The 17,966-nt window shown below is 50.0% G+C and overlaps 2 protein-coding genes across 2 annotated transcripts in view; one reads left to right on the top strand and one right to left on the bottom strand.

Annotated features, from left to right (window-relative positions):
* The window catches only part of GLUL (glutamate-ammonia ligase), a 17,523-nt gene extending 17,138 nt beyond the window's left edge, over positions 1-385 (bottom strand). The window contains exon 1 of the mRNA XM_036387713.2: positions 269-385. The gene's annotated coding sequence lies outside the window, so the exon portion shown is untranslated. The remainder of the gene's footprint in view (positions 1-268) is intronic.
* The window catches only part of RGSL1 (regulator of G protein signaling like 1), a 19,365-nt gene extending 1,399 nt beyond the window's left edge, over positions 1-17,966 (top strand). Inside the window, exons 4-19 of the mRNA XM_036387373.1 lie at positions 331-460; positions 1,247-1,351; positions 1,976-2,137; positions 2,287-3,236; positions 3,673-3,735; positions 5,787-6,018; positions 6,695-6,781; positions 7,449-7,521; positions 8,333-8,431; positions 8,612-8,678; positions 10,295-10,424; positions 11,124-11,301; positions 12,523-12,661; positions 14,034-14,158; positions 14,825-15,294; positions 17,905-17,966. Of these exons, the coding sequence (XP_036243266.1) occupies positions 331-460; positions 1,247-1,351; positions 1,976-2,137; positions 2,287-3,236; positions 3,673-3,735; positions 5,787-6,018; positions 6,695-6,781; positions 7,449-7,521; positions 8,333-8,431; positions 8,612-8,678; positions 10,295-10,424; positions 11,124-11,301; positions 12,523-12,661; positions 14,034-14,158; positions 14,825-15,294; positions 17,905-17,966 (3,072 nt within the window). The remainder of the gene's footprint in view (positions 1-330; positions 461-1,246; positions 1,352-1,975; positions 2,138-2,286; positions 3,237-3,672; positions 3,736-5,786; positions 6,019-6,694; positions 6,782-7,448; positions 7,522-8,332; positions 8,432-8,611; positions 8,679-10,294; positions 10,425-11,123; positions 11,302-12,522; positions 12,662-14,033; positions 14,159-14,824; positions 15,295-17,904) is intronic.

Here is a 17,966-nt window from a genome sequence, read left to right as displayed (position 1 = left end):
ACTCGTGCCCGTTCCCCACAGCCCTTGCAGCGCTCAGATCCCAAAGCAAACAGGAATCCCCGCTCCTCTGGAAGCCCCCGGGGAGCTGCCATGCCTGGGCTCTGGGAAGGCGGGTGAGGAAGAGGAAGGAAGCCCTGCAGGAGCTCGTTTTGGGCACGGGCAGCGGCTGTAACTGGAGTATCCCCCTTGTGCCTCAGCACCACCATCGCCATAAAACAACAGGGCTCCTTCCCCACCTCCTCCCCCGTAGCAGGGACCTGTTACTCACCCTAAAAGCCCAGCAGGATCCTGCTCCTTGCTCGCAGCTAATCCTCTCCTTGGGCACCGCAGGATGCCAGCCCCGCGGCTTTGCTGGCTTGGTTGGAAAAGCACCGTCTGCCTCACTTCTGCAAATCCAGCCTGTGCCTGCACCTCGTCCTCTGCCAGAAGCTGCTGGCTTTCATTCGCTCGGGGGAAGCAGGTGAGTCATCGCGGCACGGAGGAAATCGGATCGGCTGCTCCTCTCGCTGCGGGGCTGGCACTGCCAGTGCCTGCCCACTGGGTCGTGCCTCTGCTCCCGCTTAGGAAGGCGTTGCACGTCCCATTTTTAGGGATGTGCAGGGGTTTACCCCAGCACGCTGTTATAAAAGTACCTGCCCAGCAAGGTTTACTGAGGGGTCCAGGGGTGGAGCGGGGCTGGGGAGCATCGTGGGGCACGGGAATGCCGATGGTTTGGGTTTGCTGCTGGGCAGGGATGCTTTGGGAGGACAGGCTATGATCTCTCTTACTGCCAACAGCTCGGGATTTTGCTCACTTTGCCCCTAAAATGAGTCTTCTCGGTCCAGCCAGGTATTTACTCAGCCTGTGTGTCAATTGCCACTGGAAAGAAAGCTGTGGCAGCAGGAATACTGATTCTCATTTCAGAAAAATAAGCAACTCACCGAGGCTTTTCCTAAGTACATTGCTGCTGCTTCTCCAGTCGGGTTGAAACTCGAAGTTGGAGGAAATTGAGGGCAAATCCCAAACTCAGGACAGAAAAGATGAGCATTTGCAAGGAAGAGAGGCACAAGAGCAGGGCATGCTGTCCCAGACAGGAGCGAGTTATCCTTGCAAACACCCCGTGTGCATCCCACAGCCTGCCCAAAACTCCCAGCTCAGGGTGATTTGCTGGTCTCCCTAGAGCAGCCTCTTCCAGGGTGGGAGCTGGAGAGTTTCCTTGGGATCTGGCAGGCAAGCCCTGATGCCCTCTGTGCTGTGTGTCCCACAGCAGAGCTGCTGAACTGGCACGGTGCTGACCAGTGGCTGCTGGAGAGGTGCATCAGCGGGAGCCAGGGCATGCAGCACCTCTGCGCCTTCCTCCGAGGAACTGCAGGTGGGCACGGGATGCTCCACAGCCCCCTCCCTGCCAGCCAGGGCCACCTGCCTGCCAGGAGGCTGGCACAGAGCTGGGGGCATGGGTAAGATGCCCGGAAAAGCTTTGGAAGGTGAGCCAGCAGCAGAGATGGGAGGGAGATGCACAACCGTGGCTTTGCTCCACTCTGTTCCCTCGGTTTGGCTTCATCCACCCTCGGGGCTTCCAGGCACTCCTCCCTGTTACAGATGTTTTTTATGAAAAATCTTTTCCTTAAGATTTTTCTTCTTGAGAAGCTGAGAGGTTTTAGGGACAAAATGTAAACATTGATTATTTGTTGCTGTGGAATGCAACAGGTGGATTTCTGATTGGTCTCATGTAGTTGTTTTTAATTAATGGCCAATCACAGTCACCTGGCTCAGACTTTTTGTCTGAGCCACAAGTTTTTGGGGTTTTTTTCTATTTTTAGCTAGCTTTCTGATGATTTTTTTTTATTCTTTTAGTATAGTTTTAATATAATATATATCACAAATAATAAATCAAGCCTTCTGAAACATGGAGTCAGATCCTCGTCTCCTCCCTCATCCTCAGACCCCTGTGAACACCATCACACCTCCCAACTCCCATCCCTTGTCTGATCTGTAGGGGAAGAACTGATCGACTTCTGGCTCATCACTGAGAGGCTCCTGGGTCTGGATGAGTCGGATGGGAGTCAGAGGGAGCTGTTCTTGTCCCTGGAGCACAGGCTGAGAGCCACTCACCTGCGTGAAGGCTCCAGCATCCTCACCTTCTGCACCACCATCATGGGTAAGAGTCATGGGAGTTGGGATGAGCACTGCCCTTCCAGAGAGGGGATCTTTCCTGGCTGCTCCCAGGGGGATGGGATGCCATCCCCTCCCTGGGGAACAGCCTGCACAGAGCCATCTCCCTGTCATAATTCCCTGCATCCATCTCAGGATCCCTTCCAAAAGCCAGGCACATCCAGTCCATCAGCACCAGGAGGGAGATCCTAAGCAAGATGCAGGAACAGGTCCTTTGCATGATTCAGAGTTACTGGCTCCCTAAATTCTTCGTGCACTGCAAGATGGGAATGGAGGAAGAGGAATTGTGCTGGCCTTTGCTGCAGGAATATCAGGAACGTTTATCACAGGCTGGCTGGCAGCCCCCAGGCCTTGCAGAGCTCCTCCCCACCATGCACATCAAAAGGAGCCAGGGTGTGCCAGGGCCCTACTGCAGCCAGAAGGCCAAAGCAGAGGTCTGGGCTCTGGTCAAGGAGGGGAGAGACAGCCAAGAATTGAAAATGGCCACTTTTCAGGTGAATGCAGAGAAGCAGCCAGGGCCAGCTGGGAGCAGGGAGGAATTGAGTCTGGATAAGGATGCTGTGGGGTCCATTCCCCCCCAGCAGTCCCAGCATCCTACCTTTGGAGGCAGAGGAGGAGCAACATTTCCTGGCAGACCTCAGTCCAGTGCAGTGCAGGATCTACAAAACCTCTGTAAGGAGAAAATCCCCCCTGACCTGCTTCCCTCTGCATCCCTTGCCCGGCTGCCATCCCTGAAAAAGCCAATCAAGACCTTGGATTTCCTTCCCTGGGCCCTGAGTGCCGAGGCCTGTGCTGGAAGACCCTTCAGAGATTTCCTGCAGCACCAGAACCGGCCCATGGAGACTCTTCTCCTGGACCTGTGGCACGACCTGGAGGAGTTTCTGCCCGTGGTGCTGGACTCCAGCAGAGAAAACAGCTTCTTCCTGCGCCATCAGATTGGGGAGAAGATCTGCAAGACCTACCTGGAGGACAGCAGCATTGAGAAGCTGCCCTTGGAGACCAGGACCCTCGTGAGTTTGTGGAACCGTCTGATATATGGAGAATTCTCCCCCTGGATATTCAGAGCCCAGAAGGAGATTTGCAAGGTACACAGGGATGCTGGCTGCAGTCAGGCTGGGAGGTACAGCTGGCATTGGCACCCCTGTGGTGGTGTGAGGGCTCTGGGGATGTTTAGGAAGTGAAGCATTTGGAAAAGGAAGAGGAAAAGGGATTAGGAAGGGAAGAACCTGCAGTCACCTTGCAGTGGGCCAGGAGAGGAGCATCCTCACAGATTTGCTGGGCAGTCATTGAACATCTCTGGTGACCCTGGCTAGGTGCACATTCCAGGACCATCCTTTTGCACCCATCATGGTTCCAGCACAACCCCAGTAAAACCCATTTAGCGTCCCAGCCCTTCTGGGCAGCCCCATGAACCAAGCTGGATGTGCAGGCCTGTCCTGGGCATGTCAGCAAGGTGTGAGCCACCCGTGGCACCAGCACTGTCACCCTGCCTGAGGACAATCCCCCTTTGCTCCTCCTCAGGTGCTCTGTGGCCTCTATGAGGAATTTCTGGCTGCTGATGACAGGACATTCCTCCAGTTTATGGTAAGGGGGATGCACAGGGGCATCCTTGGGGGTGTGCAGGCTCCAGTGGAGAGGGAGTGAGGGACAGAGGGAGGAGAAGCCCAGCATTAGCCGCAGTGGTCTGGCATCCCACAATATCCCCAGCCAGTGCTGCCACAGGGTGACACAGCAGATCCTACCCTGCTCCAGCTGCCTGGAACAGTGATCCTCAGCTCTTCCAGCACAGCATCCTGTTCAGCTGGCAGCACTGTAGGCACAACCTGTGAAAGCTCCCCTGGGACAAGCTGTGACCCTGCCTAAAAGCTGGGAGTAATGTATTTACAGGCTTTTAGTGTAGGCATGGGTGGGCCCAGCACTTCTGGGAATTTATCTGCCCTTTTTTCCTTGCCCACACTATTAATGTGTAATTATTACTGCTATTTATGTGAGTCATGTGCATGACACACATGGGATAAGGCTGCCCCAGCACCAGTGCCTGGTCAGCACAGGGGGGAAAAGGCCATGCAGCCTCTTAGCCTATGACTCAACCACCCTCAAATTTTCCACTTCTTTTTTTCCACCAAAAAGGATGATATACGAAATCAGAGTCACACAAGCCCTCTTCCCAGACTATTATTCCTCCTGGCATCAGAAATCCCATAAAACCTCCCCAAATTCCAGCATTACCCCCAGAAACCTCCTTGCAGGCAGAACCCCCTGAGCATCCCACCTGCCCTGGTACCTGCACAACCTGTGCAGGCAGTTCTTCTCACTGCAGATGGTGTTCTTCAAACCAACTGCTTTCCCAAAATGAAATGTAAAATCAGCAGCTGATCCTGGGAATGTCTAGGAGAGGCTGTCAGGGCTTGGTGTCCTCAAAGACCTGGCTCCCAGAGCCTCAGCCAGGGAGAGCTGAGCATTTTGGAAAAGTCAGCAAAGTCAGCTGGCAGCTCCCAACTGCTCTTAGTGGGAAGCTAATTAGCTGCCCAGGTTTTTTAAGCACCTCTTGTGGAGGAAATCTCCCCTGTGAGGCCAGAGCTGCTCTGGGAGTGCAATTAGCACTTCAGCAGGGTCGGGCCCTGCTCTCTGTGGGCACCATCCCCTGAGCCAAACTCCTCCCGGCGCTGCTGCTCCGCTGTCAGGGGAGCTGCTGGCAGCTTAGCAGGGTTATTTTTGGTGTCTGCTCTCAGCTCCCAGCCAGGAATCAGCCACTCTACCCCTTGGGCTCGGTGAGCTGTGCAAACTGTTTGTCTTTGGGGAGAGGTAAAACCTGCAGGAGGGTTGGGGGAATGAGGGAGGCACTCCCAGGGCACCAGCTGGTGACAAAAACAGCACACGAGGCTGCCAGGCTGCTGGGGACACCTTCAGGGCTGTTTCCAGCACTCCTGAGGGGATGTTGAGCCCTTCAGGAAAGCTGCAAGGCCGTGTCTGGCCTACCTCTGGCTGCCTGTACATCCCAGCCAGCTTGAGCTGAGCTTTGTGCTCTCACAGGTTCCTTCCAGACTGCTTAAAGCTCAAGCAGAGGTCTAAAGCAGGCAGGTCTGGAGTCTGAGGTGCAGTAAAACATGTGGGTGATGCCTTGTGAAGGCTGACCTAGAACAGAGGCTGGACAGAGCTAAAGAATAAAGCAGGGATTGATTAAAGGCCTCAATGGATCCACCTTGGGCAGCACAAGAGCCCAGCCAGGGCTGCACCCAAGATGAACCAAAATGGTCACAAAATGGACAACAGGTCATGGGGTTTCTCCCTTTTATAGGTTCTGCTCCATTTCCATACTGGAATTAATTGTCCAATTATAGCTTTAGGTTATGCAGTCCCATCCTTCTTGTTTTTCTCTCTTCATTCCACGTTGTTTGTGCTCCTGGGCCTGAGATTTGGATCATTTGTCCTTGGTGCCCAGCTGGAGCAGGAATTGTTTTGTCTCCCTGCTCTGTGCACAGAGCTCACCATCCCCTCATATGGCACCCAGACCCACACACTAAAGCAGCACAGAATCTGAAAAACATAAAAGCTCAAACCTGAGGCATCCTGGGCCCAGTGCTGGAGATGGGGAAGGTGCTCTGTGCCATCACCCTGCCCTGTTCTCACTGCAGGCTCCAGGCATGGATGTCCCCGTGGCCAAGGTGCCAGGCCATGCTGCTGGCAGGTGGGGACATTTCCACCTGTCCCAGAGGATGAACCAGGCCCTGCAGCTGGGCCAGGCCTTGCATGGCACGAGGAGCTTGGAGGGGGTCTCCTCCAAGCACTGGCAATTGCTTGCTGCTCGGGACCTGCAGAAAGGGGGCTCCATCCAGGCAGAGATGGAGCTGCTCCTGGGCAGTGCTGGTAAGAGGGGGCTCTCCATCCCTGGTGGGGCTCATGTTGGCTGAAGCCAGTAAAACATGGTTTATACTCTGGTGGTAGCCCTAAACAGGTGATGGACATCATGGGGTGGGTTGGTACAGTGGGTCTGGGAGCCTTCATTTGTAATGAAAGCTTTGGCAGCTTTTTTTCCTGTCAAAATCAGTCAAAACTGCCCACTGGGATTTTAGACAAGGGCCAGATTCCCTCCTTCCAGTACCAGGGGCACCAAATGCCACATCCCTGCATTGTCCTGGATCACCAGATCAAATGAAGGCTGCAGCAAAGTGGCTGAAGCCCAAAGCCAGCACTAGCTCCTGTCACCTCAGTTTCCACATTTTGGCCTCCTGAGGATGGTGGGACTGCCCATGCTGGTGGCACTGGTGCAACCCCTCAGCTTTGTTCTGTCATGCAATCCTTTGGGAATGACACCAATTTTCTGTGCTGCACTGAAGGTGACAGCAGTCACCTGTAGCACCCCTGTAGCTTGTGTGCCCTCAGTTTTACCCAAGAAATGCAGTGTCATGGGTAGATCATGGAGCAGGACACACAAGGGGACAAGGAAGGTGACAAAACCCAGTCCTCAGAGCCAGTGCTGAAGTGTTGTAGTAACCAGAGGTAATGGACATGGGCTCTGTCCCCTCTCCTCTCTCTGATGCAGAATTCCAGAGGATGATAGCAGATGAGCTGGCTGTGAGCTGCCCCAGCAAGGAAGAGGAGCTCCTGCAGCTCATGAGTGCAGCACTCGGTGAGTCCAGGCAAGAGGCCAGGTGGGCTTCCAGACATCCAGCACCCTTGGGGAGCTCCCCCACAAGGAAAGGCCTCTCCAGCCACCACAGGCTGTGCTCTGGGGCATTAACCCAGCCAGGGAGGGTGGCACTGGGGGATTTCTCTGAAGCAGATGCTGAGGAGGTCAAACCATGAGAGGTGAAGTATTGGCGATGATGTGAGAGATGGAGAGACTGTGAGGTGGTCAAAGAATCCAATTTTATTGTGGACTACAAATGCTTCTAGACTGTTTTAGGAAGGCTTATAATGTTTTACTACAATGACTGGGTTAAAGATCACATAAACAAACTTATACATTTTAAACATCTCTTGCTTGCAGAAGTCTGATGTAATTTTCTTTTTCCAGTAAACCTGTCTGATTGAATCTTCCTGCAGTCTTGATTTAATCCTCAAAGTTCTGTTTGCTCTTGCCAAGGCATCCTGTTATCAAATCTCTTAAGCTAGCCAGGTCCAAAGTCCATCATCTGCCCTGTGTGTCCCAGTATCCCAGTAGTGAAGAGCTCCCTCAGTGTCTCCTGGGCCAGAGTCACCACAGAGACACCACGTGGAGGCTCCAGGGTCCAGCTGTCTGCTGTCACCTCTGGCTGTCACCTGGGAAGAGGCCAGCCCTGTTTCTGTCCCCACAGCTGTTGCATCTGAGAGGATTGCTCGAGAGAATGCTGCTGCTGCTGCAAGGAAGAGGGCAGCTAGAAAACGCAGGTCTGGCACCTCTCACCACACAGCTTTGCTCCTTACCCTCCTTCAGGTGTTTCCCACTGCTCCCCTGTAATGCCACTTCTCCCTGTTTGCTCATTTGGACCTCTCAGATGTAGGGTGGCCTGTGGGTTTAAACTGCAGAATTTCCAGACAAAGGAGAAAAATTAACACCCCCACCACCCCAGATTCACTCTTCACACCTTCTGCAAATCTTGTGCACTTCATCCTCAATCAACCCCCAGAATGCCACCTGAGCAGTGCTTAGATTCCCAGAAAAATCACTTAAAACCACACTGTGGACTCACATCTCACCTCCTGGGAATACTCCAGCCATGAGTCCTTGCACTGGGATATAAAGCAAATGGAAAAATGATGGTGAGCACCTGAGCTGAGCTGGTTTCTTCAGCCCAGTTATGCAAATGCACCCTGCCCAACATCCATCCCACCCCAAGGGGCCAGACAGCAACTGCTATAAATGAATTTATTTATGGTCCATCAGCATTGATATTCCATCCAGACCCTCACCCCAAACCTACCAAATCACTTCTGGGCCTGCAGGCTGCTGGACTGGAGGAGGAAACACTGCAGATAAGCAGGACAGACACTCCCATGTGCAAGAAGAGAGTGCAGGGGAGGGTATCTAGTGCCCTCTACCATTGTCCAACCTCCTCCAGGACCAGAAATCCAGTGAGACCCCAACCCCAGGGCCATCTCCTATCAGCTGCTCCACACCTTAGCCCCTGTTCCATCAAACCAGTGCCCTCCTCATGCCCCTGGCTGCCCTTGATGCTCTCTCTGCTCTCCCACCTGGCAGGCTGGAGGAGGAGGGTGAGGAGTATGAGGACGACGAGGAGGATGAGGAGGATGAGGATGAGGAAGAGGAGGAAGGACCCTACTATCAGAAGAAGAAGAAGCAGAAACAGACGGAGAAGCAGAAAAAGACAGGGAAGGAGAAAAAGACAGAGAAGCAGAAAAAGACAGGGAAGGAGAAAAAAACAGAGAAGGAGAAAAAGACAGAGAAGCAGAAAAAACAGAAGCAGAAGAGGAAGGAAGAGGAGCAGGAGCAGCAGCAGGATTTGTTGCCCTGGAACAGAAAGCCCAGGTCTAGGCGTCCTCGGCTTGTGCAGGAAGGGACAGGGGACCTCAAGACACAGAGGATGGTGAGGAAAGACCCTGTGTGAGGGTGTTTGCCAGGCAAGGCAGAGGGGAGGTGCTGTGAGACAAGGGATGCCACATAAATGGGGTGAGGGGCTCAGACTTGGAGAGCTGCAGAAAGGCAGCAGGGAAAGGCTCCCTGAAATAGGGGTCTCCTTGAGCCAGGTCTCATTGAGCTCTTGGAGATCTATTTCACACCCAAGATAGCTCAGCTACCTTAGGAGGCATAAAATCAGCAGGATGGCTTCTGTGGTAGTGTTGGAAACAAAAAGGTTTTAATAAAAGGCAAAAGAACAAAACTTTTTACAGAGAAAAACCGAGCCAGGTGCAAGAGGTCCTTGCCCCTGGTAAAACACCCCACAAAAGCCATTAGTTTCTTTGTTCTCTTCTTTTTCTAGTGAATTGCTCAGGCAGGACTTTTTGGCTTCTGTCTAATTAGCTATCCTTAAATTTGAGGTGAAGTTCCCCAGGTCCCATGAGGTGCCTTTTTCACTGAGGAAAGAAACTTCTGGGCTTTTTTCCTTTTTAAGGAGACAAAGCATAGTTTTGTCACTCCATCAACAGGGGGCACATTTCTACAGCTCCCTCCTGCAGGCTCAGGACTGGCTGAGGGATTCACACCATCCCCCGTGGCCAGCAGGGAAACTGAGAAATGCTGGAAAGCAGAGATGATGGCTGGGACACAAATCCCACTGCCAAGGCTGCTCCAGCTCACAGGGGTGGGTCCCAACAGGAGGGCTCAGCCCCAGTGCTTGTGGTATTTTCAGGGGCCCCTCTGGCAGTAAGGAAAGATGAATCTTACTCCATGTTCTTAGAAGGCTAATTTATTAATATAATATAATATAATATAATATGTAATATTATATTATATATAATGTAATAGGTTATATTATATATAATGTAATATAATGTAATATAATGTAATATATAATATATAATGTAATGTAATATTATATTATATATAATGTAATAGGTTATATTATATATAATGTAATAGGTTATATTATATATAATGTAATATAATGTAATATAATGTAATATATAATATATAATGTAATGTAATATTATATATAATATAATATGTAATATTATATTATATATAATGTAATATGTTATGTTATATATAATGTGTTATATTATATATAATGTAATATATATTATATTATATTATATTATATTATATTATATTATATTATATTATATTATATTATATTATATTATATTATATTATATTATATTATATTATATTATATTATATTATATTATATTATATATTATACTAAAGAATACAGAAAGGATACAGACAGAAGGCTTAACAAGGTACTCATGAAAAACTCTTGACTCTCTCCAGAGCCTTGACACAGCTGGCTGTGATTGGCCATTAAGTTAAAACAATTCACATGAAAGCAATCAAACAATGACCAGTTGGTAAACAATCTCCAAACCACATTCCAAAGCAGCAAAACACAGGAGAAGCAAATCAGATAATTATTGTTTTCCTTTTTCTCCGAGGCTTCTCAGCTTCCCAGGAGAAGAAATCCTGGGCAAAGGGTATTTTTACAGAAAATGTGATGGTAACACTGGCACTGACACTGATGCCACCTGTGTTGTGTCCCCACAGACATGGGCCTGGGATGCCATCCGGGAGCTTGTCAGGAGCTTCTGCAAGTTCAAGAGGGACATGAAGAATCAAACACGCCGTGCAGAATTTCAGGAGTTTCTCCGTCAGGAGCGAAGAAACAAGAGGGAAAGTATGTCCAGTGTGTCCTGCCACCCCTGCTCCTCCCTCCCCTGGGTTTAGATAGAGAAGAAAATGGAGAAAACCTGTCCCTTACCTCCCACCGCCATCACTTAGTGCCCTGCTATGCTGTTGTATCTCTCTCAAACAATGTTGCTTATACAAGTTTGCATCCCTGCCTAAAAAATCAAAAAAAAACCCCAAAACAGGAAACAGTAAATGGAACTAAGGTGAGACAGGCCAGAAAAACAAACAAAAGGAAATTGTTTTCTGGGTAACAGGGAGCTGGCCTGAACAGAAAGTTTACACACAGGTTTGAGAGGAGGCAGGAAAAGCAGTTAGAAAAGTAATCTACTAAACACAAGAAACCCTATTTCGATCAAGAGAATTTTGTATATGGGGGAAACAGATTTTTTCCCTTTCATCCTCACTCATTATCTGCTTGTAGGCTCTGTGAGGGCCAGGGCCAACAGCTAGACAGACCAGCAGGCTTTAGCAACAGGCCATTCCCTGTGGAAACAGTGAACATAAGCACTCTGTGTGTGCAAAGGGGAGGAGGGAAGAAGGAGATCACCAAGCCAGAGGGGAAGGTGTAGCTCACAGGGGTAGAAAGGCCCCAGGAAATTGCATGCAGCTAAGGGAAGCCCAGGTGAGGTGAAGGAGCAAGCCCAGTGCTGGCCAGCAGCACACAGCATCTCTTCCCCTGCCTCAGACTTGCCTGTCAAGGAGAAGAAGAGCAAAAGTCCTGCCAAGAGCCCCCGCAAGGAGAAGGACAAGGGCAAGGGGCAGCAGCAGAAGGTGACGCTGATCAAACGCCGCATTTTGGACAAACAGATCATCATCGTCAACTTCCTCGTGGATGACCTCCGCTTTTACCTGGAGATGGACAAGTAAGTTCTTCCTCCACCTCCTTCTAGGTGCTTGGGCACCTGGTGGTACAGAATCCCAGAATGGTTTGGGTTGGAAGGGAGCTTAAAGGTCATCTCATTCCAGCTCCCTGCCTTGGGCAGGGATGTGTCCCACTGGACAAGGTTGCTCAGAGCTCCACCCAACTTGGCCTTGGCACCAGCCTGCCTTGACTATGGCCCAAACCCATCTCTGATGGAGACCTCCAAAGCCCCCATTTCAGCCTGCAGTCATCCCCTGGCTCAGGGTTCCTGTTTGAACTCCTTTTGCTTCGGTAGTCTCAAGCAATTCAGCATTTGGCAACACCATTCTGGATGTCCCAGGTGTGGTGGCATTTCCCCCTTGACTTTGTCCACGTTCCCAACAAACCTCTAAGCCCAATCCATCGCCAATGGGCACAAAACCTGCAGCCAATACCCCCAGAACAGGCAAATCCCCAGCTTTTAGTCCTCCTCTTTTCCCAAGAAGTGAATCTGTGACCATGAGGGTGGCAGAAGAGGGAGGTGGCTTTCCATTCCTCCTGTGTCACTGCTCCAGGGGATTGCTTTGAGGATTGAGGGTTGAGGATTGCTTTTCCTGGCCAAGCAAATACCAAATTGTCAGATTAAGCCCTTTTCTGACCCAGAGATGGGGCAACTGAGAGGCATTTAAAAAACTTTTATTCCATTTTCAGTCTCAAGTGAAGTGAAGACAATACACATCTGGGTAACAGGGAGCTGGCCTGAACAGAAAGTTTACACACAGATTTGAGAGGAGGCAGGAAATGCAGTTAGAAAAGTAATCTACTAAACACAAGAAACCCTATTTCGATCAAGAGAATTTTGTATATGGGGGAAACAGATTTTTTCCCTTTCATCCTCACTCATTATCTGCTTGTAGGCAGATAATTCAATCTATTACAATCAGAAGCCAATTATTTCTTAATTACAATACACTATAAGCATTTCTTGGCCTATCAGCTTTAGCCACACCATGCTGTAAATGCCTTAAAGCCAATCACCTAAAATTACTCCTCATGGGTCCCACTGCAATGCATCTTTCATAGTTCTATTTCTCTAAAGTCCTTAGTCTTATTTGCAAGGCCAAAGGAATTTAAGAATTTTCTACAAATGCACTTCCCACACCAAATTAAGCAAGAACAGGAGTGTCTAGCCTAGCAGTTAAGCAGCACTTGTCTCAGAGCAAGACCCCATGTGCCTTTGCAGGTTTTCCAGGCTGGCTGATGCCATGGAAGATGCAGAACCCCAGAACATGGAGTCAGAAAACTACGGTTCCTTTCTCAAAAAGAAACTTGAGGTCATCAGCAAACTTTTCCTGGACTCTGAGATCCCCCCCAAGCTGAGGGTGAGACCCCAGGACCTGCCCAGGAAGGCTGCTCATTGCTCAAGGCTGGGAACAGTGGTGGGGAAAGAGGAACAGGGTTTGGATCTGCTGGGGGGGGTTTGGGGTGTGCTCTGGAGCTTGGGGCTTCCACATGGGCTGGGAGGGGTGGGAAGCAGCCCCCCAGCAGGCCCTGATAAATTGAGAATAAGAATGTGGATAAGGATGGGAAAGATGGGGAAGATTCTCCAGCATTAACTGCTGGAGAAATGCCAGGCCTGGGGTGCCAGGATGGTGCTGCACACCACCAATCCAGTCCTTTCACTCCTCAGAGGCCACTGTCACCACCATCCCCTCCCACTGCACCCACCCCAGCAGCTCTGCCATCTCCCCTTCCCACAGAAATCCAGGTGGGATCCTGCCCTTGTGCCTGGGGCAAGCAGCCAGGATGGAATTTGGGTCTGTGCTTAGAGACTGCTGAGGTGGGGTCAGGCAGAGAAACCTGGCCCCATCTGAGACATAAACTTTAAAGAAGTCCGGGATTTTATAGGAGCTGAGGTTTTAGTTAGAGATAAGCTTTATTTGAGTTAATCAAAATAAATGGGTAAGCCTTGATGAAGTTAAGAGTGAGTAGTTAACTAATAACTGATTGCTTGTCAACACTATGTTTGGTTAGCTGGGTTTGTAATGAAGAATATAGAGACTGATAAATAGCTTTTGGGAACATAAGACAATTGTGGCCTCAAGATGGGGAATGGGAGTTCTACCAAGGGTTCATTTGTCATATTTGCATTGAGAAGGTAGAAAGGTCAGAATGAGGAAGACTTCATTTACTTCCTCATTTTGGGACCCCTCCCCATGAAAGGGACCACCAGCCCATTTCAAGGAACAAACTGTGCATGTTTAATGGCTTTTGAACTAATAACCATATGAAGCAGGGACTAGGATATACCAAAGTTATGAATATGCATTTGTATTTTAGATATTCAATACTTGTATAGATGAAAGGACTCTGTAATCACTGTGAATCACAGTGTGTATTTGGGAGCTATCCCACAATAAACACACACTTTCTAACTCTAAACTTTTAGTGTCCATCACAGTTGGATATCGGCACTAGATCAATATCCATATTGGGAATGGAATGTACCAAAGTTATGAATATGCATTTGTATTTTGGGTATTCAATACTTGTATAGATGAAAGGACTCTGTAATCACTGTGAATCACAGTGTGTATTTGGGAGCTATCCCACAATAAACACACTCTTTCTAACTCTAAACTGTTAGAGAGTCTTTGTCCGTCAAAGCTGGATATCGGCACTAGATCAATATCCATCTTTTGAATCAATCACATCAGGAGTGCTGCAAAGTGCTTTGCTCTGCTCTGTGCCCAGGTGAACATCTCTGAGAAAGAGAGGGATTTCATCCGGCGTTCATCCTCCAAGGGGCCGCTCACCCGCGCCATCTACCACAACGCCAAGGTCACCCTCTTCCCCATCCTGATGTACTTCTGGAGAAGGTACCTCTCCATCCCCTCTCTGCCAAGGTGGAGGAGGCTCTGGGCATGCCACCCTTTATCTCCAGCCACTTGTTCCTCTGCCATCAGGGAGGTTCCCAGGGAGGAGTTCTGGGCATGAAGAGGGACATGGGGTGCTCCCAAGGAGGTGTTCTGGGCATGGAAAGGGACCAGGGAGGAGTTCTGGGCATGGAGAAGGATCAGGGATGCTCTCAGGGAGGAATTCTGGGCATGGAGAGGGATCAGGGAGGTTCTCAAGGTAGAGTTTTGGGCATGGAGAGGGATCAGGAACATTCCCAAGGTGGAGTTTTGGGCTTGGAGTGGGATCAGGGACGTTCCCAAGGTGGAGTTTTGGGCATGGAGAGGGATCAGGGACGTTCCCAGGGTGGAGTTTTGGTCATGGAGAGGGATCAGGAATGTTTTCAGGGAGGAGTTCTGGGCATGGAGAAGGATCAGGGATGCTCCCAAGGAGGAATTCTGGGCATGGAGAGGGATCAGGGAGGTTCCCAGGGTGGAGTTCTGGGCATGGAGAAGGATCAGGGATGCTCCCAGGGAGGAATTCTGGGCATGGAATGGGTGAGCAGCGGTGAGCTTGAAATGCAGATGAGATTCTACCTCAGCTGGAATTGTCCCCTTGGAGCTGTGCTGTCCCCGCTGTTTCTCACACAGGTTCTGCACCTGGAAGGTGATGAGGACCTTTCAGGCCTACCAGGAGCTCAGCAGCTTTGGGATTCCTGAGGAGGAGGAGGAGAGCTTTGAGCTCCCTGAGGGGGACAGGAGCTCTCAGGACCCCAAGGGAGGCAGGAGCTCCCGGGGCCAGCAGCAGGACAGGAGCTCTCAGGAGCCCAAGGGGGTCAGGAGCTCCACAGTCCAACAGGAGAAGAGCTCTCAGGAGCCCAAGGGAGGCAGGGGCTCCACGGTCCAACAGGAGAAGAGCTCTCAGGAGCCCAAGGGAGGCAGGAGCTCCACGGTCCAACAGGAGAAGAGCTCTCAGGAGCCCAAGGGAGGCAGGAGCTCCCGTGGCCGCAAGGAGGGCAGGGTTCCAGCCTCTTCACCAGCAAAAAGCCCCTCCAAAGCAGCCAAGAACCCTGGTCCCAAGAAGCTAGAGGCCATTGCCTCTACTACACATCATGCTCCAGGTTGGTTCTTCCAGTGCAGAAACACCCAGACCTGACATCTTTTAGGTTGACCCCCTCCTTCACACAGCTTTGAGGGTGTATGTGGTGCAGGCCTGCTGGGAAAATGGAATGGAATTTTTTTTTTTTCCCTGTCAAAATCAGTCAAAACTGTCCAGTGGGATTTTAGAAATTTTCTTTGGTGAATAGGGAAGTGAGCACAGAGACTTCCTATGCAAAGAGCTGTTGCATAATTCCTATTTATTTCAATAGCCAAGTTAAAAATAGTCAGGCACACCCCCTGCAACAGAAATAAAAACCCCCAATCTTTTGGGCTGCAAGTCAAATGGGAGCAGGAAAAGGAGAACAACTGTGCAGCCAAACACCAGGCATTCCATGGAGGGTGCTTGGAATAGCTGGAGTGGAGAATAAGCTCCATCAGGCTTTGAGGTGACATCTCCAGGGAAAGAGATGTTTTTTCTCCCTCAACCCCTTGTTTAGTTTTGATACACTGAATAACTCTAAACTGGAAAACACAAAGTGATGCTGAGCGCTGTCAGGCTGCCTGACAGCCCTCTCCTTGGCTTGAATATTCATTTGGAAATTGTCTAATTGATTTTTGATTAAAAGGGAAACCAAAATAGGCACATACTAATCTTGCTTTGACGGATGAGTGGGCGTCAGCAAGCTGCTGCTCTGCTCCCCTGTCATTTATCACTGTCAAGTTCTGGCTAAAAAGCAGCAGAGTTCGAGGATTTGGATGGCTCCAGGCAGGTGCTGGAGCTCCTGCTCCCCAGCAGGGCTGAGGTGACACAGCCCTGTGCCCCAGGAGTGCCAGGCCATGTCCATAGCTCCAACCACCTCACCCCTTGGCCATTCCCATGGAAAACATCCACTCTTCAGCTTGGGTCTCCACCTTGTTACAGAGGTCTTCCAGGACCTTCTCAAAAGTCGTTGTTTTAATGCAAAAGTCACAAAAAAAAAACCTCCAGAAAAACCTCATCTATCACAGATGTATTCCAAGCTGGTGATAAGGCAGAAACCTTGTGTTAGAGTGGAGTTATCCAGTGTTTGCCAGGATCTTCAGGGAGCAGAGAGGGTGACATTCAAACCGATTCAGATCAGAGATAGGGAGTTGTTTTTAACACTAGAGGGTGGTAAAACACTGGTTTAGGTTGCCCAGAGAAGCTGAGGCAGCCCCATCCCTGGGAATATTCAGGATCAGGTTGGATGGGGCTCTGAACGACTTGAGCTTAGTGGAAGGTGTTGGGGGCTGCACTGGATGGCCTTGAAAGGCCCCTTCCACCACAAATTATTCTGTGTTTAAATCAGTGCAAACTGCTGCAAGGCTTGGGGCAGTGCCAAGCAGCAGAGCCCGTGTTTAACCACAGCCACAGAGAGTGACTGCACTGGGAGCTGCTCTGGACACACAGAAAAGACCCTGATCTCTCCAGGATGGACATTAATCCCACAGGGACTACACTCCCCAAGCCACCTCTCCTTGCTGCATCTCACAGGGATGAGTGAGACATGGGGTCAGAAAAAACAGGAACATTTATTTTTAACACCAGCCAGGCAGGAAAAACCCCTCAGCTTGCCTGGCACGTGGGGGACAAGATGTGTGACCCAAAATAGCTGCTGTGTCTGACTGTGCTGATGCTCACACCAGCTCCCAAGACACTTTTCTGCACTTTATGCTTCCAACAATGACCTTTCTTTAAGGGTCTTGCTCTTCTAACCTTTAGGTAAAAACCTTTAGGTTAAAGTTTTACTTTAACTTTTAACCTTTACGTTAAAATTTTACTTTCAGGTTAAAAAATTGCTTTTGAGCTGTCATTAAAAAAAATTTAAAATTGCTTTTGTTGCCTTTTAAAAAGCACTGAAACTGCTGAGGAAAAACACCTGTAAATGCAGAAAAACCTCCTCCTCTTTTATTTTGAGGGATGTGCAGACCTGGTTTGAGCAGGGCTGGGTGGTGGCAGGCAGGGACCCATCTGCCATCATCACTGTGGCACTGTCCTCAGGCAGGCACAAAGCCTGGCACACCTTTCTTTTTGTAGAAAAATTCTTTTTCCAGTTTGTTTTCTCAATCATCCACGGATGTGGTTCAGAATGCTTCAGCTTGGCAGCTGAGAAATGCATAAGCTGAATTACTAAAGAGTGTCCCAAGAAATTTGAGGACAAACCTCCTAATGAGCCTGTATTAAAAAAAAAAAAATTTAAAATGAAAAATCTCCCATTTTTGCCCCAAAGCCTGGGTGGGACATGTCACCCCCGAATTGTTTCACTGTCAAGTCCTTGCTCAGCCATCCTTCCTTGTGCTCTGGGTAACCTCAAATGATTGGAGGGGAGCAGCAGTGCTGTCCCCCCTCTTTTGCCACCAGAGCACTGCATGTCTCTCCCCTCACCAGGTAAAAAGGCTCTCCTTTCCTACACAATGTCAGATGGCCTTGGGCTCCTGCTACCACGGCCCCCAAAGAAAACTGAGCCTCCAGAGCAGCACAAAGGTGAGGAAGCACTGAATGGAGCACTGAATGGAGCCCTCCTGCTCCTGGGGGCTGTGGGGATGGCAGCTGGGCTGGAGGGCTCCCTGCAGCAGCCCTGGTGGCATCTTTGTGCTGTTGTTTCCCTCAGCTGCAGATGCCAGTGGGGAGAAGAGGCCCTCGCTCAGTGAGCCCGCCCTGCAGGCTGGGTAG

The sequence above is a fragment of the Molothrus ater genome, chromosome 9 (genome assembly GCF_012460135.2).
Source record: "Molothrus ater isolate BHLD 08-10-18 breed brown headed cowbird chromosome 9, BPBGC_Mater_1.1, whole genome shotgun sequence".
Lineage (NCBI taxonomy): Eukaryota > Metazoa > Chordata > Aves > Passeriformes > Icteridae > Molothrus > Molothrus ater.
The sequence above is the reverse complement of the archived record's forward strand: the minus strand, read 5'-3'. Positions and strand labels throughout refer to the sequence as shown.